This window comes from Centroberyx affinis, unplaced genomic scaffold, assembly GCF_046629955.1.
Source record: "Centroberyx affinis isolate AG114_WGS23_722 - 3 ecotype Tasmania unplaced genomic scaffold, CSIRO-AGI_Caff_v1 ptg002696l_1, whole genome shotgun sequence".
Taxonomy (NCBI): Eukaryota; Metazoa; Chordata; class Actinopteri; order Beryciformes; family Berycidae; genus Centroberyx; species Centroberyx affinis.
Window position 1 is genome coordinate 105,939 of NW_027280874.1, and position 22,650 is coordinate 128,588.

Below are 22,650 nucleotides of genomic sequence, written 5' to 3' on the forward strand. Positions count from 1 at the left end.
CTAATGTTAAGATCGCCCTTGGCTGCCAAAAATATGTAAACTCTCAAACACCAAACTTCTACCAGACAATTTGCAGGAATTGTAAAGTCTATTTGAATCCATTTCAGTGGCACAGTTGTTCCTAAATGATATAGAATGAGCCACAGTACATTTTGGCAGCACTGTAGGCTATAAGCATAGATCTATGCATATTAATATATGCTATATGGAAAGGGCATTTTTGTAAAAATGCATCTATTTAACAGCTACAGTTTCGCTCCATAATTATTGCAATGATTCTATACTGAGTCCTGATTGTTGTCATTCCGTCCACCCGAATATTTACATTATTCCTTTTCTTCCAGGAGTGACACATTTTACAGTTTTAAGTGTGAAAGCATGGCAGGCGGAGTGCTGGAGATGTTAAATTAATTAAAACGAAATGATCAAATATAAGCTAAATAACACTTTCATTTACCTGTTTAATAGGCTACAGTCATGAGAACATCAATGAGAACTCGTGACGCGTGACAGAAAGAGAAGGAAAGATGGAGAGAAAGAGAAATACAGAAAAAGAGAAAGAGGCAGAGAGAGAGAGAGACTTGGGGGAAGAAATACATTGACAGAAAAAACAGAGGGAGAGGCAGAGAGAAATTAACAGATTAGTAGAGAGAGAAGAAAGACAGAGAGCGAGAGAGAGAGGGAGAGAGAGAGAGAGAGAGGGAGAGAGAGAGAGAGCGAGAGAGAGAGCGAGAACATTGCATTACGTTCGTGCGTAAATGTGACCATCCTCGCTGTAGTCCCTCCATCTCTCCATCCCTCCATCCCTCCATCCATCCTCTCCCTCCAGCGGCTCCTCTCTCCTCCTCGCAGCCGGGATCACCTGCGCGGTGGTCGGCCAGCGGTCGGGACCGTGGAGCCCCGGGCTACTCGGCTCGGCGCCCTCCTCCAGGGGTTAGGAGGCGCGCCGGGGACCTCCTCCAGGTTCCTGCCGGGCTTCGTGTCCGCCGCCGCCGAGAGCAATGCCTCGGAGCGCCGGGAGAGACGCGGCTCGACCCGCTCTCGGATGCCGGTGATGCGGGGTCTGATCGCCCCGCAGAACACCTTCCTGGACACCATCGCGACCCGTTTCGATGGGACCCGTAAGTGATTGTTTCTACTCGCATTACCTGCAGTTTAGTTTTGGATGTGGCGAACTGAACTCTCAAGCAAGTTGATAAGGAAAACAATCTGTAGACCAGTTAGACCGATGTATGGGTTTGCCGATATTTACCGATAGCCAATTTATTAAAGATCAATTGTCCGCCTTTGATATGATGGATATGATGCGGTTTGATTGACTCCATATTTATTGTAGAATTGATCAATACTACACTGGTTGTCTATGGGAAATCCTTAACCAGATGGGTTATTGGTTTGGAGTCTTTCTGTTTGAAGTGAGGTGCGGTTCTTTAGGAGTGAGAATGTAATCTGAACCACCTACAGGAAATTACCCCAAAACACAAGGATTTATGCGTGTAAGGAGACAGATGCTGATAGCCAACAGTCACCAAAGCTCTTCCAATGATTTCATATAAAAACAGATTACAATTTACACCACAATCCCAGAATATGCTGTAGCCTATCATTATCAACCATTGTGGTGGAGAAATTACAATAAATATTATACAGTTTAAACCAACATCAACCTTCCACCTATTGAAAATATCATTCATCGGTTATTGAACAATGCACAATAAAATGAACCACAAGTACCTAGAATATAAAATCAGATGTTATGCAACTCATTAATTAAGACAGAGAAACATTGTTTCTTTTCCTGTCACACAACTATCAGATTCTTATTATCAAAACAGATTTGAAGAGAAAAAAACATTAATTCCCCCTAAGTGAAACTCCTCTAATGAAACATATTGCCACCTTGTCCAGAGAGATCTATTCTATTCTATTCTATTCTATTCTATTCTATTCTATTCTGTTCTGTTCTAATCTATTGTATTCTATCTGACTAGAAAACAAGAATAAAAGGTTTTTCCTAACATGTCAAGCAGAGGACTCCCTTAAAGAGCTTATGAATGATGGGGGGGGGGGGGGGGGGGGGGGGGGGGGTGTTTGGGGTGAAATCGAATGAACAAAATGTGTCCATGAAAAAAAAAAAGCCTCTCTTTCTCTGCTGAAAGAAATGAAGAAATAACTGAATATGAGCACAGTCCAGTGTCCTCCAGTCAACCTGTATAGTATTGATCAATTCTACAAGAAATATGTATTCAATCAAACTGCATCACATCCATCATATCAGAGGTGGACCACGCTGACCGGACCAGATCTGATTTTTAAGAAAGGGCCAATATCAGCCATATATCAGCAAACCAATTTAGTGGTCAAACCCCTCTGGATAATAAGCAGTGTCAAACCCACCAGCCTTTGTTCACTGGATTTCTTATACAGCCAGACATTTAGCTGGCAATGAGACTAATGGGGTTCAAAATTCAGCCACAATGTAGAGAAAAACGGTACATTCCACGTTTGGATAACAAACTAAGTATGTAGAACTCATTGTGTGATGAGATGATCACAATTATCCTTTATTTAACCAGGGTAGTCACATTGAGATTTGCATCTCTTTTTCAAGTGGGCCCTAACTAATCTACTTCAAGAGCTTTACACTACAAGAAATTTTCACAACAAAGTGGAGAAAGTTAGCTAATTAGATCAGAGATCCAACAGAAACATCTAGTGAAGATGTAATATATCACCCTGCTGAATACTGAAATAATATTACTGCTTTGACATTTTTTTTGGCTTGAGACCCATCCTCCATCAATGACCAGATATATTATGGTAATTTTGTGCAGTAAAATGTTACTTATTGCACCCTTAAATGTGTGTTAATAACTATATGTTGTTTCATTTTCATTTCCAACATGAGTTTTTTCAACACACATTTGTAAGTATGTCCTAACGACTTCATTGCTGTCATTGCAACACATTCTGATGCTTGAAGTGAATGAGTAACGCTCCCTCAGCAATACCTTCAAAATGCTCTTGCACTGAACCCCTAACTGCTTCAGTGGTGCTGCTCAGTGGCCAGCAGTACAAGACTGTGGTTGGTAACAGTTGACTTGAAATGGAGCTCATAAGGCATTATAAGGCATCATAAGTGCATTATAAGCACACTGTGAGTGAGTTGTACAGCTCCACCCCTCTCGTTAATGCAAGTTTGGACCTAGTCAAGCGCCACCCACTGGCTGCTAATGCAAGCCCTTTGTCAGATCATACTTTAACCTAATGGAAAAAAATCAGTTTATTGTTGATGCGCAAAGGTTAGGTCAAAGTAACCATAAGACTTGCATGGAAGATGCTGGCATAGCTAATTACCTTACTTGTCTCTAATATTTTTCATGATAACCACCAGCATGTTCAGCATCGTTTCTGTGACAAACGGCATGACTAGACTTACAAGTAGGCAATGTGAGAGATTACTATGTGTGCACCCCTGCCTTCTTTTTTCCACCGCATTAAGACGTAGGCTATTTGTGAATTAATCTCAATCATATCTGATTAATTAATGTAATAAAGTCTGACCTAGGTTACCAATTTGCCTCTGCAGTGAGCACCACTTGCATCTTTCCAAGTGGTGCTCACTGAACTTGCGCTACCAAGTTGTATGAGTGACTTGGGGTGGGGCTGGACCTGACCTGGGGTGCGGCTGGACCTAGAGGTGGAGCTGGACTAGGTCAAGCTCCACCCATTTGGCTCTGCAGTGAGCACCACTTGGTTTATTTCTGCTTCTAATGTGCTTGAAATCTGCTTGTAATTCATCACAATAGACTTCAAGTCAAGTGTTACCAAACGGTCTCTTTAAAGGAAAAATCCCCCCTAAAAAACTTTAACACTGGATGAATTCATTCCCACTGATAGCTGACTAAATGTAGACAACATTATGTCACAGCTGAAATTGCATTATCAAATCAAATCAATCAACATGATGCAGGCAATAAAATACAGACAATGTCACCCTGGACAACACAGTATCAACTTACTGTACATACAAAAAAAGAAAAAAGAAAAAGTGGTTTCCATGCTTAAATGGCAATGGATCAATGAAAAAAAGCCCTTTGCATGTCTAATAAGAGGGTAGCAACTGTTTTGCTCACTTGCATCACTAGAAACTATCAGAGGTAATGTTGGACGATTGCTTACGATTGCTTAGAGAGTTGACAAGGCTGCCGGGTCTCATTCCCGTCTCTTGTTGTCTAAAAGCTATAGGCTTGTCCTTTCTGGATGTAAAGGATCTAATGAATGCCAAAGAGGCTTGAAGAGAGAGAGAGAGAGAGAGAGAGAGAGAGAGAGAGAGAGAGAGGGAGAGGAGAGAAGGCACACATTCTCAGAAATGCTTCCCAGCTCAGTGAATTGAAGTCCCATCCTCTCTCAAGTACTGATGTCACATGGGGAAAACAAATTGACGGCTCAAAGCATTGACTTGGAAGTGTTTATGCGGTCAAACTCGTTTAAAGCCTCAAACTTTAGGACTGAAGTTTCACTTTACTTTCACACACACATGAACTTCATAGACTCATTCTCCTGCTCAAACACAAGCACATCTGTGAGTGTTGCAAGTTAACGAAGAAAGCAAGGGGTCAAGCGTTTGACAACAGCTTGTAAACTATCTAATGAGCGTTAGCTAGCTAACCTGAAGTAATGTTGAAAAGGGGATAATTGGGGATAATGTTTAAAATAACAAGCAAATAGTAAACATGTTGTCCCCCACCAGTGATGTAGTTCCACCCTTGGGTCAGTCAGTGATTGCTGAGTGAACTTGAAATATGAGTGAAATAGTATAAGCATTTTCATATGGGACAATGAAAGGACAGATTGACCATATATTTCTGTTGCCTACTCTCCTCAGAATTAGGCTTACAAGTTATATCTTGAAATGTAGTAACTGTAATTGTCCTGTTTTTACTCAATACAGTACAAAATATAAGAACTACAATACACAATAAATACAATCCGTACATTACACAATGTGCACTACAATACAATTTCTAATACAATATACAATATAACATACAACACCAGGAGCGTGAGTGTTATGAATAATATAAATTCTAAATGATAAGTGATATATGGTATTGCACAGTAGGTAAGTGGTAATATGATATAAGTAGTCAACACTGAGGCACAGTGGTAGTGCAGTGATGATGCAATAACAGTACAACAGTCCAACAACTGTACAATAACTACAGTGTCTTGTGGTTAGAGGTTTGCCCAAAAATTCTCCATTGACTCTCACTTCAACACATCAACCCAGTCTGATGTCTCCAAGTGTGTAGCGTGTGTAGACTGTTATGTTACCTATGATAACTTTAACTGCATTGCTTTACCACTGAGTCCCCATTCACTGTCCCCCACATTGTATGATAACTTTAACTGTATGACCTGCTTTACCACTGAGTCCCTATTCATTGTCAAAGTCGCCCCCTAGCGGCACAAAGTCAACATTACAGTGTGACTAACTAACTAACGAACGAACTAACGGACGGAGACCGATCCATAGTCCCCCCTTTGGTGGGGGACAAAAATAGGCAAGAGAAAGTTAGTTATTGCTGTGCTTGAGGAGGCCATTCTGAAATGGAGGATGTGGGTACATGATGTCCTCCTAGCGAGAACAGAGTACTGAAAGTTGTGATGTATTCAGTGTAACAACAACATACATTTGTACAGCGATAAAGTAACCATGACATGTGATCTTGTCTGTCTGTTCTGCAGAGGATATATCTTTTACTATGTATCTGACCCTCATTGCTATGCCGGTATAACAGACCCTGTCAATCCAAATGTCATAGCACTCTGTGTATTATTCAAAGACTTATTGGGAAAATGGATGGAATAACAGATAAAGTAGAAAGTTGACAGAAATTACTGGCCTTGGGAAAGAGTTCTGTTTGTAGTTCCGAAGTGCACAAATGGCTGTCCTATACCAGCTTAGTGAAGCTCAGTACAGTTCTAGTTAAAACTGTGTCACAGTCAGGTGTTTTAGCTCTATGGTAATTTTGGAGTCTAGTTTTGTGGTGTTTAGCATCTATCCTGTATCTGCCTGTCAGCCCCTGTCAGTGAGCTTCCACTTGCCATCGCTGTTCCTCTTTGCTGATGCAGTTTCTCTGGGTTTGGTACATGTCGTTATGAGTTTCCAGACTGTTCTCCTTGACACATTAAATAATTGAACATTCCGTGACCGATGCATCGACTATTCGGCCTCTGTGGATTTCTGTTGTTTGCCTCATGTTGCTGGGAAATCTAACATATAAAAGTAGTGATTGTCAGAGGCCGAGCTCTTTAAAGACGACATCATACTGCTAATTGCCATTCAACTTAATATGACTGGCCTGTGTAGCTGCCTTTGTAATTATAAATATAATGTTCCACATCTGCTTGATGCATATTTATGATCATGAGTTTTGATCTGACAGCTGACTTAACAAAAGAAGCAATCACAGCCTACATTGATCTGTAAACCCACACCTGATCCATTAATATTCACTAGAACACTAGTAAATTAAGGGGATTCATTATAATATCATGCAGACCTAGCAGGCCTAGCTTGTCGCCTCACCTCGCCTAGGCATCAAGTCAGAAATTTTTGCCAGTAGCTGTTTTGGGATGAGGCAGGGAGATTGATGCTTCTGTAATGAAAGCTGCTCCAGGCAAGATTTTAATGTAAAAATCCAGCTGTCCTCTCAGCCTAAATCGCACAGTGGGTCTGCAGCAGAGAAGAGCGTCCCGTCCTCACTAAATGAGACACTAGATTCACCTTGTTTGTCCAAAGGAAATTTTGGTGTTACTATGGTCACTGGAGGGAAATTTTCTCCCAACAGGAAGTGACTAATCCAAACTCTCCTAAACAGCAGTGAGCAAGCACTCTGTCCAGAGAAAGCCGGACACCTCCACTGCACCACACACTAAGAAAGAAGACATTTATTTATTTTTTTATTTTTGTATTTACTTAACAAAAGTAACAATACAACACAAAACACACAGAAATGACATAAAAAAAACATAAACATGTAGAGACATCAGAAAAGAGAAGAAAAATACTGTAAACATAACAAATGTAAAACGAAGTACATTAACTAGAGAGAATGGAGATCACAGCCCAGTTATGAAGAAAAAAGGTAGAGAAAGTCTAACTGAACAAATGCAGGTATAGTCATATAAGCTTATACATACGAAATACAAAACATACAAAACGTATAAAGTTATATAAAAGAACAGAACATAATAAAGTATTATACACTCCATTTACAGTTTTTATAAATAAAGCCAATACAAAAGGCAAAAAAAAAAAAAAAAGTGAAAAACAGAAAAAGAAGCATACAAAAACAGGACATAGAAAGCTCAAAATCCCATGCCTTTATAACTGATAGTTTTTCCTATTTACCAGTAAAAGCAATTCAATTCAATAAAGTATTTTCGCCATCATGAACTCCCCACATAATTGTGAGAGGGGACAAAGGCAAGAAAATGGCTTGTGAAAGTAACCAATCCGCCACCTGCTGCCAAAAGGATGCAACAAGTGGACAGTACCAAAATAAATGCATGGCCTCCTCCTCCTCATCAGAGCAAAATCTGCAAAAGCTTTCATCAATTATCATTTAGTTTACCAACATCACCACACAGAATTTCTGGTAAGGAAGTCCTCAAAATTCGAGCAGTTACCCTTCGCTGCCATATGGGGCTTGTAACAACGCATTATGTAACAACATAATAACACCGCATTATGTAATAACTCGACAAAATGTAATACATTTTCACTTCATTATGTAATAACACCCACATTTTGTAATAATCTGCTGCATTTTGTAATACACAGCCTGAACGCAATATGTAATAAATTTACCCACATTTTGTAATAATTATTACATATTGCGGTGGATATTACAAAATACGGGAGTTGTACTTTTTTTTAATGAAAATGTAATAATATGGCGCATTATGTAATAACCAACCAAAATGGATGTCTTCATTCATAAAAATCGTTATAACATTATAACAACAATGTTTATTTTATGCATTCTAGCATGAATCATACTGACTCAAAATTCATTTTAAAAAGATACTATTAGTTCAGTAGATTAGTATCTTTCATTGGTCAAAACTACATTAAGTGTCACTGTATTCCTTAGCTTAATAGAAACTGTACTTGAGGGTTCATAGAGACATAGAAAGTGTTATACTGACACAAACATCTAAGTACTGGTACACACAAATGTCAGGAGACACACACACACACACACACACACAGCTCTGCCATTAAGCAATCATGATTATGCAAATTTTATACAGAAAAAGAGACAAAAAATGGTTGCACAACTTATTACATATTGCGTTCAGGCTGTGTATTACAAAATGCGGCAGAATATTACAAAATGCGGGTGTTATTACATAATGAAGTGAAAATGTATTACATTTTGTCGAGTTATTACGTAATGCGGTATTATTACATAATACGCTGTTACAAGGCTGCCAAAATGCAAAAATTGTATGGTGCCATATTGATTAATGCCGTTCATTATGCCATGTTGAGGACGTTCAGCGTGGAATAATGAAAATGACTGCAGAATTTCGTGATAAATCGTTTTTGCAAAATGCCTGAAACTAACCATGGACTAGTTGAAGTAGTGAAGTAACTGTTGAATACCTTATCAAGGAATTCTTGAATCCATATATGACTATAAAGGACTGCTGATACATTGCAATGAAAAAACATGATTTGGCAAACATGACATACATTGTTATGTTTGATTCATTAGCATTACAACCCTAGTATCCTGTTTCAGTGCAGTCTGGTATGAGATTAGTTGGGATAGTGGAGGGTAAACCCACCTAAACTCAGTTGACCACCTTCTAAGCTATGGAGGGTTTTAAGGGCCAAAACTAAATATATAAATACATAAATAATTATATAAGTAAATGCTTAAATAAATGAATAAATATATAATTATATAATAAAATGCTTAAATAAATAAATGAATAAATATATAATTATATAATTTAATACTTAATAAATATATAATTATATAATAAAATGCTTAAATAAATGAATAAATAAATAATTATGTGATTTAATGCTTAACTGTCACCATAAATAAATAAATCACAAATTAAATGAGACATTAAATATATAAATGTTACATTTATTTGTGTATTTATTTATTTATTTATTTATTCATTTATATATTTACACATTTGTATATTTATTTATTCATTCGTATATTTATTTATTTACTTACTCATTTATTCACACATTTATTTATCTATTTATAATTGTATTTATTTATTTATATATACTTTCATTTATCCATAGTGTAACATGCTGCAGCGAAATAAATAAATCTGTCAACTTCATCCATCAAAAGTCAGCCACACTATGCTGACATAAATCTTAATGATATGAAATTTAGAGTGTAAATCACTGTAAGTAGTATCAAACTGATGTAAGTTATATGAGAATTGGGTCTTTTAAGGGGAAAAAAAAGCATTTGTTTGCTTGATGATCACTGACTGGAGGTCATATTTAACCCTCCTTTTTATTTTCTACTACATCAGTGGTTGGAATACATCTTCATGCTCAAGTGAGAAGCAGCCGTTCTACAGCTTGACAGAAGAGAGAGAGACAGAGCAAAAGAAAGTGGCTTTAGAACAGTGAGCGAATGAGACAGAGGAGTGACTGATACGTCCATATTTTTGTGTTTTTGTCAGGAGAGTTCTGGCAGAGAGCCTCGAGGGCTGGAGTTCTGAAGCTGATCCAGAGTGAAAATGTGTTTTCGGTCAAGGGTTTAGGCAACGCATAGGGGAGCTGGTTCAACAAATAACCCTACACTCAGGAATCATCTATCTGTCGCTATCCATTTCTTTTTCCCTCTGTAGCTTTCTCTCTCATTTCTGTCATTTCAGGCTCTCCCTTTCAATTCAAATTAATTCAGTTCAAATCTGCTTTATTGGCATGAAAGGAAAGACACCTGTGTTGCCAAACCACTATAGTATCAATTGTGATGATATTATGATAATGAAAGATAATAAACACAAACAGATGGTAATAGGCTACTATTGATATAATAGTAGTAGTAGTAATTAATATTGTATTACATAATACTTTATTGGCTTGCAGCATGGTACCCCAAAATTGAATAGAATTGACATTTTCATTTCTGTTTTACTGGCTTGATAGGACAGAAACCTATGCAGCCAAGCAATATAATATCAGTTGAGGCTATATTATCAACATTAACAGATAACTAGTAGTAATTTAGCAAAAAATCTACAATATCAGTGTTATCAGCAATATATAGACATTATAATATTATAGTGAGTGTTCAATAAAAAATAAATTCAATTGTTCTATTCATTTCATTCTTGTCTTTGTCTGTGTTCTCTCTATGTATGCATGTGTGTGTGTACGTGTATGGCTCTCCGCCATGATCTTTTTCTCTCACACACAGACAGGCTTATACCCCCCCCCCCCCCACACACACACACACACACACACACACACACATATACACGCTCACTAACATTGTGAATGGTGGTGAATGTATTCTGCCAGGCTGTCGCTGTCACTGCTAGGGGGGTTACTAAGCCGTCCAGGGACTGAGTCTTAGTGGTTTTGTAGCTCAACGTGGATGTCATTACACCTAACTAGTAGTTTGAATGTGACAGCCATGCCTTCTCTCTGGGGAATGTGCAAAATATGATTAGGGCAAAGGAAAAGGAATATGGCATAGGGAAATAGCAGAGGGAAAATGTCGGAACATAGGGTGAACTGCTTCTCTGGATCTATATCACCTCCTGGGGATTTGCTCCTGGTATAGGGTCGATTACTATATAAGCACAGTACAGTATGAATCAACCCTCCACATAGAAGCAGCATCGAAGTAGAAAATATCCATCAAAGGTGTCCGGTTGCAAAGATGTGATTCAGGCCTAATCGCAGGCTCTTGTTGCAGAAATCCCTCTTACGTTTTAATGATATGAAACCTTAACCAAGATGGTGTCGCACTGTGCAGTTCAGAGGCGTGCTGACAAGCTGCAGGCTGCGTCATACGAAACATACAGAGTTTTCACGATAGGTAGACTGTATATTAATATATGGCTGGGCAATATATCGATATTATATCGATATCGTGATATGAGACTAGATATCATCTTAGATTTTGGATATCGTAATATCGTAATATGGCATAAGTGTCTTTTCCTGGTTTTAAAGGCTGCATTACAGTAAAGTGATGTCATTTTCTGAACTTACCAGACTGTTCTAGCTGTTCTATTACTTGCCTTTACCCACTTAGTCAATAGGCTATATCCACATTACTGATGATTATTTATCAAAAATCTCATTGTGTAAATATTTTGCTGATGATTATTTATCAAAAATCTCATTGTGTAAATATTTTGTGAAAGCACCAATAGTCATCTCTACAATATTGTCGGAATATCGATATTGAGATATTTGGTCAAAAATATTGTGATATTTGATTTTGTCCATTTCGCCCAGCCCTAATTTATACTGACATATGTCTCCTATCATAAGCATTTTCCTGACTAAGTAACAACAGATTGAAGCCCATAGGCAAAGGGTAAGAGAGGAGGAAGCTAATATTATGAAGCCTACTGCTTTTAACTGAAACAAGTACAGATCCTGTAAAGACCCACGGTGCGTGTTCAATTCAATGCATTGAAGCATTGCGGCATGGTTATCCGTTAAATATTTCCACTAACGTCACTTAAATACCACAGGTGAAGACGTGGATGGATGTAAATTAACGGGACACAGTGTGGGAGCAATGCTCGGCTAGTGCGACACGTTTATCGGTTAAATTACCTATTCCACCAACGTCACATGTCACAAGTAATAATGTTACCTACCGTTAAAATCTGCAGGACAGCAGAAGATGTGGATGTCTGTAAATTGACGGTGAAGAGTGTGGCTCTGTGTGAGATCCAATATGACATTATCAGTATGGGACTAAATGTGGCATTTAGCCCATAGGCGAGAGGCCATCTCTGAGTCAAAGACGCCCTCTAGAGGCCATCTCACAAAGCGACATCTCACTAAGCGTTATCTGACTGACTGACTGAATGCATGACCTGAATTTGCCTCATGATGTACTCGGCTGCGCCGTGGGAAAAAAAGGATTCTAGCCACTTTAACTTATCTAGGTTAGCTAGTTTTGCTTCAAACGGCCAAAACCACGGGTGGATTTTAAAGCCAATACAGAAGTGCGCGGCAGGCGGTGATTCCTCTAATGTCTGCTAGATGCTGGCTCCAAAAGACTCCAAACCCGGCACAACTCCATGCAAGTCAATGGGACCACAACCCAACTTCTCACTCGAAATATAAAGTCAATAGATTTTTTCGACAGGAGGTTATGGTCTCAGTAGCTTTATGGGATACAACGGTTATAAAACAATGTTGTTTTCCTAGTGACTGACAGGTTGTCTGTCCAGTAACCGACAGATTATGGACCAATAGTAGTTCGGCGCTGTGGACAACCCTCGGCTTCGCTCTAGCTTACGGTGACCAGATGTCCCGGTTTGTACGGGATTGTCCCGGTTTGTCCGGGATTGTCCCGGTTTCAAGACGGGTGTCCCGAGTCCCGACAAATATCTGTAAAACACTAAAATATCCTGGTTTTCAACATTCACTACCAAATTGTTTAAATTAATTGTTTAAATTAAAATAATAATAATAGTATTATACTTGTTTTCAAGCGCTTACATAGATGTTTATCATGTTCTGTCCCGCTCATTATTACCTAACCCAATCAAAAAACATAAACAATGCACCACACATCTGAATTCAACACTGATTTGTCTGTATTTTTGGAGACAAAACATAATTTTTTGTTTCTGAGGTGCTGTCCAATGTGCTAAGCGTTGAAATAATTGTCCCCCATCCTGATGAAAACACCTATGGTGCGTGCATAAGCGCATACATGTGCGCGTGCATGAACGTGCGGGACACTTAAGGGTCCCGGTTTGGGGGTTTGAAAATGTGATCACCCTACTCTAGCTGCACTGGCTCCAAAAAAAGTCAACATGGCGGCTATCGTAAACCCAATCTTTTGGCTTCAAAACAGCCCTTCATGAGTGACGTCACACTCACTATGTCCATCTTTTTTTACAGTCTATGATTAGCTTAGATGACTTTCCAATTCACAGTAGCCATACTAGCCAACAGCTATCTAGGCAAGCTAGTTAGTTAGCCTGCTGACCTTCCGGGCTTAACCCAGCCATACTAGCCGACAGCTATCTAGGTAAGCTATTTAGTTAGCCGGCATACCTTCCAATATCATGAATGTCATGGTCATGAATCAATGACAAAAATAAGTCATTGCCATTTATATTTTGTACTTTGACTAGAGTTAGGGTGACCAAATTTTCAAACCCCCAAACCGGGACCCTTAAGTGTACCTGCACATGTATGTGCTTATGCACGCACCATAGGCGTTTTCATCAGGATGGGGGACAATTATTTCAGCGCTTAGCACACTACTACTACTACTACACTACTACTAGCTTGTAGCCACTGCTTATGTTTGGCCGCCTTAATATGATCTTTTATGTCGGCATTTCCACCGTGCACGACCGAAAATGTACTCTTGCAGTGTGTGCAGAACGCAGCATTGTCGTTGCCGGCTACTTCACAAAGAAAAGAGTAAGCCTTCTGGAGGTCTTTAGAAAAGATCGACTTTCTCTTCGGCATGACAGCTAACCTTTAGCGTACTGGCAGATTCTGTCAGACAGAGCCACAATCGTCATAGGCTAGCAACAGCCTTGACAACGACACATTGATTAATTGACACACATACAGACAAATCAGTGTTGAATTCAGACGTGTGGTGCATTGTTTATGTTTTTTGATTGGGTTAGGTAATAATGACATAACATGATAAACATCTATGTAAGCACTTAAAACAAGTATAATACTATTATTATTTTAATTGTGGTGAAAACCGGGACAGTTTGGTAGTGAACGTTGAAAACCGGGACATTTTAGTGTTTTACAGATATTTGTTGGGACTCGGGACACCCATCTTGAAACCGGGACAATCCCGGACAAACCGGAACGTCTGGTCACCGTAACTAGAGTTCCTTCTTTTCCATTCATGTAGCTTGCGCTCTGAAAAACTGTGATTCCTGTTGAGATTTAACTCAATCAATGAGATTATCTCTGCAGCCAGATCAGCTCTGTCTTCGAACTAAAAGTCCAATATGCGAATGTGGGCATATATGAACAAAGAGATTCCTGTCTAGCTTTAATGAAAATATGTTTCACTATAAGTACAACCTATGATTCAGGACTACCGATTGTCAAATTGACATATCAATATATTAATTTTGTTTGTCAGTGACAGTATTATTGTGATTCATAGCTGGTTGTACAGTGGTAGACCGTTTCAGAGGAAATGTGTAACCTCCCATGAGACTCAATCGATTTCCACTGAATGACATGATGTAGTACTCACCGGCATAGAGCTTCTCTCTGAGGATTGACAAGAGCATTTACACAGCACATGCTTTATTATTACTGTATGAATTATTAAATTTCATTGTCCCCAGTTCATCTTCATGCAATCTCTCTCTTTCTCTATGTCTCTGCCCATCCATTTCTCTCTCTCTCTCTCTTATTTAATCATTTGCTCGCCTGCTCTCTCCTCCTATATTGCTCACATTCTTCAGAGTGAGCGCTCCAGTCTCGCAGATTTCATTTATGTATGGACTTTAATTATCTTGGTGGAATGAGTGGCTTGGCTATGCGAGGCGCCTATCATACCTAACTGAGTTATGTAATGAAATATTCAAGATTGTCCTTCTAACTCAGCCTGTCAAAGCATTTGTCAAAGCTCCTGCTCATATCACAGCCTGGATATCTGCATACTGTATATATTCATTACCTCATATGAATGTTTTTTCTTGTTTTTGGGCTTAAAGTTAATCATTTCTAGTTTATTTGACCATCTTAATTTTTTAGCATATTCACACTTTGTTTTGGAAGTCACACTTTGTTTGGGAAGAGCTTGGCTTGGATCAGTTGAGACTGTTAGTAATTCTGTTTTTAGCATTTAATTGTTCTTTTATTGTTTTTTGTTTTTTTTTGCTTATTTTATGCTTCTACTCCTATTTTCTATTTTTCTTTTTCCCCCTGCTCTGTTATTTTACTTTTGCTGCTGCAATGACCAATTTCCCCATAGGGAATCAATAAAATTTGACCTTATCTTGTAGATGGGAAATCTATCAATCTTTACCCATTATAAAACAAAACATATATGTCTGTTTGACTCCGGTCTTTACAGATCTTACCAATATAAATTAACCAAGCACAGCCTCAAACTAGGCTTCAACTGATATGGGTTTTTGAAGGCTGATACTGATATTTTGTGCTGATGTAATATCATTGAAATTGACCATTTTGTTCTTGTCAGGATGGAAAAGCCTCTGAAAAAACATTTACACCATCTCCATTAAAACCCATACTAATGAAATTATATTTGGTGGGTTAACAGCTCCTTAAGGCAGTCAGAGTGACTTACTGCACCTATTCAATGGTATAGCCTACAATATATAATGGGATACCTTAGGTATTTAAATTAAGAATTACAAACAAAAGAAAATAGAACAATTAAATGAAAACATAAAAGTTAATCAAATGTCATTGCAGGCTTTCCAAAATGTTTTTATCTAGCTGTGATCAGGGAGGAACTATCATATCAGTAGTGGACGACATGATGGGACGATATCCGATATTTAATAAAAGGCCAATTTCAGTCAAAATGATATATAACACAATATACACAGAGCGCCATGCTGCAATTATGTACTGGGCCTTTAATGGCTGCAGTTTTCACATTTCCAGTCATATTCATGGTGCATGCTTTAGTCTGAACCACAGGGTCATCACCTACTACTCCACCAAGGTCTCATGTTAATTCAGAGAAAGCATAATTAAAATTTTATGCGTGGCTCTTTTTGAAACCACAGTCCTTCATTCTCAGTCCATGTCCCAGAAAAGCTTCCGAGTAATTCTGCTCACTTTGAAAAACTCTCTTCAGGGACAATTTAACATGCCTGCTGCTTTTCAATGAACGTCATATCGTCTCCCTTTCTTCATCTCCCACTATTGTTCTCCCTAAATTATCCCCTCTTTTTCTTTCTCCCCCCCCCACCTCTCTCTCGCTCTCTTGTCTGTCGCCTGCATTCACTTTCAACAACCACCTTATCCATAGGGCTCAGATGTGCCACCTCCCTTTAGATTCCGGTAGTAGCTCCTCTATGCTCATAGCAATAATTAACACTGGCCACAAGCATTTTACTGTGCAGCATATGAAACCAGAGAAACAGTTACATATATTAACATAGTGTCCATTATACACTACGTTTTACATACATTACATAGGAGCTATTGGTTATCGGGTTTTCAGCCTTTTTGTTACAGGGTTGAACTGATATGGATTTTTAAGACTGATTCAAATACCAAAATTTCACACATCTCATTGGGGTTCAACTGATATCAGTTTTTGAAGGCTGATACCGCTATTTTGTGGATTGACGGCTGACAGCTGTTATTTTGAGCCAATAATCATTATCTTTAAATTTGACCAAAAAAAAAAGATAAATAAAAAAATGTCCAAAAAAATCCAAGTATTCAGCATTTCTCCCAGAACTGTATTCTTGTCAGGGTGGAAAAGCCTCTGAAACAGCATTTTAACCATCATGAGACACTAAAACTCTTCACTGAAAGCATACTAATGACATTTTTTTTTAGGTGAGTTAGCAGCTTCTTATGGCAGGGTGATACAGGTTTCATTCCAGGTTGAGGTCCAGACTGACACCACTGAGGCTAAAAAAAGGTGGAACCTCATATCAGAGGTCGGAAACATTGATGGGGGTGATATCCGATATTAATAAAAGACCAATATTGGTCCAATATATTGGCGAACTTGTTTTACTGGCTATATTATAAATATACTGGTCTAACCTTAACCATATCAGCTGTCATTCTCAACTACAGCACTCCAGTCTAAGTTGAGTCCCAAGTCCTTGTTCAAGTCCGAGTCACCAAGGTCATGTCTGAGTCAAGTCTCAAATCCTCAGTCATAAAAATTGGGACTCAACTACTACAATGCTGCCGTTAACATATATGCAACTTTTTTTTACACTCTTTGATAACCAGTGGCACAGGAAAATAATTATCACAAGCAGTTATGAGCATTGAGAAACTCCTTCTGGAACCTAAGGCAGGCACGTCTAAGCCCTATTATATGCTCTCCCCTCTATCTACCCTTTCCTCTTTCACCCACCCCTTTTTCATCCTGCATTTGAGATTCATTGTATTCTTTGTGTATGTTTTTTTTGTACTGGTGTGTGATGAATGTTTTTGCTACCAAGATATTAAAGGAATAGTTGAAATGAAAAAATGAAAATTCTGTCATCATCTACTCACCCTCATGCCAAATGAAACACAGGTGAAGTTTGTTAGTCCATATAACACACAGGGAGGCTGCCAGCACAACTTGGTAGCAGCCTTCTCCAAAACTGAAGTCAACGGGGACCTGTTCTTTAGAGTTCCAAAACAAAAACAGCCAAACAATCACACTGTGAATAGAAAGACCTATACACCATTATTTGTTGCAAATCATTCAGCTGTAGTTAAGATTTGCACTAAATGATGGTGTAAATATACTGTAGGTCTTTTTGGAACTCTGAAGAACTGGTCCCCACTGACTTCAGTTGTTTTGGAGAAGGCTGCTATGGAGTTGTGCTGGCAACCTCCCTGTGTGTTATATGGACAAACTTCACCTGTGTTTCAACTGGCATGAGGGTGAGGAGATGATGACAGAATTTTCATTTTTGGGTGAACTATTCCTTTAACTATAACAAGATACTGTAGCTCCATGAAACAAAATTCAGAATGGAGGCCATGACCTAGAAAGGCTTAGGTTAGTGGTTTTCAAATATTTTCATGTCATAGATCAAATAGATCAGAACATGGACCAAGATTTAGATTTAGTCCCAGATTTCAGTTGTTGTCGTTGATTTAGTATTGAATTGTTTACACTCTTTATGATGACAGTGAAACTGAGGATTAGAATAGTCATTCTCTAATTTGGATAATTTCTAGTGAAATTAAACTATTCTTCATTTTGCTGAGGACCCCCTGAAACCCCCTCAATGACCCCTGCGGTCCCTGTGCCCCATTCTGATAACCACTGGCTTAGGTGATAGTGATGCAGGCTGTTGCGGTCTTCTGACTGCTTAGCCTCTTTCTTATCCATACTTTATCCCTACTCTGTTTCCCCCTTTTTCACTCACCTCAAATTCCTCTCCTGTTTCTTGCCCCTATTTCCCCCGGCTCCCTCTCTACCTACACCTCTGTCTCCTCCCACCAGACAGTAACTTTGTCCTGGGGAACGCCCAGGTCAAGTCCCTCTATCCCATCGTCTACTGCTCCGATGGTTTCTGCGAACTGACCGGCTTCGCCCGCGGTGAGCTGATGCAGAAGAGCTGTACGTGTCACTTCCTGTACGGCGCCGAGACCAGCGACCGCCTCACCTCGCAGATGCAGAAGGCTCTGGATGAACGCCGGGAGTTCAAGACTGAGATCATTCTGTACAAGAAGAGTGGTAATATTGGTTGGCTGGAGGGTGGGGACTTTGGCTGGTTGGCTAGTAGTTTATTTGTGAGCAATCTCAGAACCCATCATCTATCGGTCTGATGATGATTAGACTCTGGGGGCGACGGCCAATATTCCGGGGTTTCCGGTGTAGCCAGCGGACATCCAGGCCAAGACTTCCTCTTTCGTGTGCCGGTCATTGTTTACAGTCCGATTAGCAACTTGAGACGCGAGAATGGGGTTGGAGTTGAGAGACGACGTCTCATATGCAGATATCTGTTTATAGAGATTAGCCAAAATGTCGTCTGGACCTAAAACACCTACAAAATGTAGGTCAGTGATTCTCAAACTTTTTCATACCAAGGACCGCAAATTCAGTCCACATTAGGGCCACGGACCCCCATTTGATGAGATTTTGTCTCTCGGACCCAAATCTGAGAATATTTTTATTGTTAGATATGATTTTGTCTAGAATTCCAAGACTATCTGTATTGTAGGGAGAGAGATAACAGAGAAACTATGATCAAAACAGTCATTCTTCTACATTCTATAACTGTGTTAACTTCTTGTAAATTAAATAATGGTGAAGTTCAACAATTCATCCATTTTCTGGGGACCCCCTGGAAGCTCCTCAAGGGCCCCTGGTGGTCCCCGGACCCCACGTTGAGAACCACTGATGTAGGTTACCTGTTTTGTCATGGTTTGTCATGGATCAACCAGCCAACCAACCTAGATCAGCCAATAGCAGATTGCAATTGCAATAGCATGCCTTTAACGAGTAGATGTCAGTCCAGCCTGAAAAATAGTCTCTGTGTTTGGTTTCTCTTTAAAGGCAAAGACTGATACCGATACTTCATATTTTTGGATTGAAGCCACCGATATATTTGATATTGACTGTGATGCATTACATATTATATTAACGAGTGATCATGTGACCAAGATGCTATAAGCACACCTGTATGTCATTAGGAATATGCGAACCTGATGAAGCTTTGGCGAAACGCGTTGTTCGCTATATCTTAATCTGCCTAATACAGTAATGGCATAAATCATAATTGGCTTGTCTTCTCCTTGAGTGTGGTGGACTACTTAAGTTTTGATATATTTAATATATTTAACAGAATTGTATGGGTGGAAAAGCCTCTGAAACAGCATTTGGACCATGACACTCAAAACTTTGGAATCCAGTGTAACAATAATAGTCATAATAATCATAAGAAGAAGAAGAAGAAGAAGAAAATGAAGACAGACAACCAGTGTAATATTGATCAATGGTACAATAAATAGGTAATCAATCAAATTGTATCTGAGTGATATAATATCTGAGTGACACTGAGTGGATCAGTTATGATATTTAATAAAAGGCCAACAATGGTCTGATATTTTTGGGCGTGAAAATGGTCACATTTAAAGATACTGAATATTGGCATGAAATATTGGCTATTGGCAGCTTCAATCAAAACATATTGGGGTAACACTTTCTATGAAGTCAGTGTCTATAATACATCATAATCATACTTATAACACATTATAATGCCATCATAATGCATTATAAGTATAGTTATAATCATGCATAAACAGTTATAATGTTTTATAACATTATAAACACATTACTTAAAATCTGTTATATAGCTTTTTCATTACCACTTAAATTAAAAAGATACAACAGATGATGAGTAATATTATAAAACATTATAACTGTCTATGCATGATTATAACTATACTTATAATGCATTATGATGGCATTATAATGTGTTATAAGTATGATTATAATGTATTATATTATTATTAATCTTGGGAGCATTTGTGCATTGGAGGGTAATTTCTCTGTTCAGGTTTATTGAGATCACTGTTTCTTGGACAGGCTCCCAGTTCTGGTGCCTGCTGGACATCGTGCCCATAAAGAATGAGAAGAGCGAGGTGGTTCTGTTCCTGGTCTCTCATAAGGACATCACAGAGAATAAGAAGGACCTGGACCACGGCAACGACTCCGAGACCGGTGAGAGACAGAAAGAAGAGCAAGAGCAAGAGGCAGACATAGGAGATGGCGAGAGAGCATGGAAGAGAGCATGAAATAATCTGAATTTGAATAAATACAAATTAGTGTCCTATTCAGCACAGGACATTTATTAGATTTTGCAAAAACACCAGCTCAGGACAATTATTTGGAAAATTCCTCATATTTGGTACTTGGGAATATATAAAAATACACTGCCAGGTATTTCATTGCAGAGTCACACAGATGTTCTAACATCCGAATATAGTTAATAATCACCATGGGAAATTTTGTTGACAGTTGGACAGTTGTTGCAGCAGTAAATAGTAATATGATTAGTAAAGAAAAATAGAATATAAATAAGAATAGAGCAAATGGGCATATTAAACATAATGCAACAAACAATTTAAATGCTAGAAAGTGTTAGAGATGTATAAATGAAAAGTACAGTATATACAAGAAATTAATTACAGCATTATGAAGGAGTTCAAAAATCAGCAGTATAGAAAATACTAAAACAAAGAGAAATTAATGAAAAATATGCATCATTTGAAAGTATACCAAAAATTTGAAATAGATTCCGTATGGATACTGTAAGTGAAAAAATTAATCAAGATACTGTATATGCAAATTAGGATCTGAGAATATGAAAAATGTACTTATATACTCTATATATAAACTTATATACATATACATTATATACATATGTGCAACAGAGGGACAGAGGGACACACATGTACATAAAGTGTCGAGACATGTAACAATAATAACAATAATAGTAATAATTTTTCAAGATACTCAAAGACACTTCAGAAAATAAATTTAGAATAACGCCTTGGTCATAAGGCATTATACAGCCATCATAAGCTCATAACAAGCACATCAGAAAATGTCATAATATGATATATCATAATGCATTATGAACATGGTATGACACATTTATGAGGCTGTTATAAGCCACCTGACTTTAAATAATGTCTTGACCTCATGAATTACTTATAAGACTTTATGAATTCAACATAATTGATGTGTCATGATTCATATGAGCAGAGTCTCCAGGGGTAACAACCTCATAACACTGTCATACTACATGATGGTCAGATGATCAGATTATAATGTGTTTATGATGTCTGTATAAATCTCCATCACTTATTGCATAAACAGTTATAATGTATTACCAATAAGCACCAACAGCATAAAAACAAAATCAAAAGCAAAAAGAAAATAAAAAGCACCACAGACCCTATTTGATAAGATTTTGTCACAAGACACCCCATCTGACTATTTTGTTGCCGTTAGATATGACTTTGTATGGAATTACATAACTGTCTAGGGAGGTAACAGTGCTGTCAGTTAAATCTATGATAAAAATAGTCATCCTTATACATTCTCTCATTGAGCAAATAACAGTGAGATTATAAACTACCCCCCCCCCCCCCCCCCAAAAAAAAAAAAAAAATCATTTCAAGGACCCCTGGAGGTCCCTGGACCCCAGTTTGGGAACCATTGATTTAGTTAAGTTTACTTTATTTGACATAGACATCACAGTAGCATTAGAATTGTAACATACATTTAGGCACAAGGACCAGATGCACTGTGTTTAGTGTTTGTAGCAAAACACTAATTTACAACACCTGTCCACAGGAGGCTTTTCAAAAAAAATAAAAATAAAAAAAACAGAAAAAAGAAAAGAAAAGAGAGAAAAGAAAGAAAAAAAAGAGGACATAAAATACACCCAAAAATACATCCACAATACATCCACAAATACATCCACAAAAATACATCCACAATACATCCACAAAAATACATCCACAAATACATCCACAGAAATACATACACAATACATACACAAAAATACATCCACAATACATACACAAAAATACATACACAAATATATACACAAAATACATACACAAAAATACATCCACAAATACATACACAAAAATACATACACAAATACACAAAATACAAAATACAGGTGTGTCTACAGGAGTATTAGGTG

General features: G+C 38.2%; 1 protein-coding gene across 1 annotated transcript in view; it reads left to right on the top strand.

The window, feature by feature from the left end:
• Nucleotides 1–1,045: 1,045 nt before the first annotated feature.
• LOC139657511 (voltage-gated delayed rectifier potassium channel KCNH8-like) overlaps nt 1,046–22,650 on the top strand; it is a 77,142-nt gene continuing 55,537 nt past the window's right edge. Inside the window, exons 1-3 of the mRNA XM_071535388.1 lie at nt 1,046–1,121; nt 18,429–18,662; nt 20,517–20,651. Coding sequence (XP_071391489.1) covers nt 1,046–1,121; nt 18,429–18,662; nt 20,517–20,651 — 445 coding nt within the window. The remainder of the gene's footprint in view (nt 1,122–18,428; nt 18,663–20,516; nt 20,652–22,650) is intronic.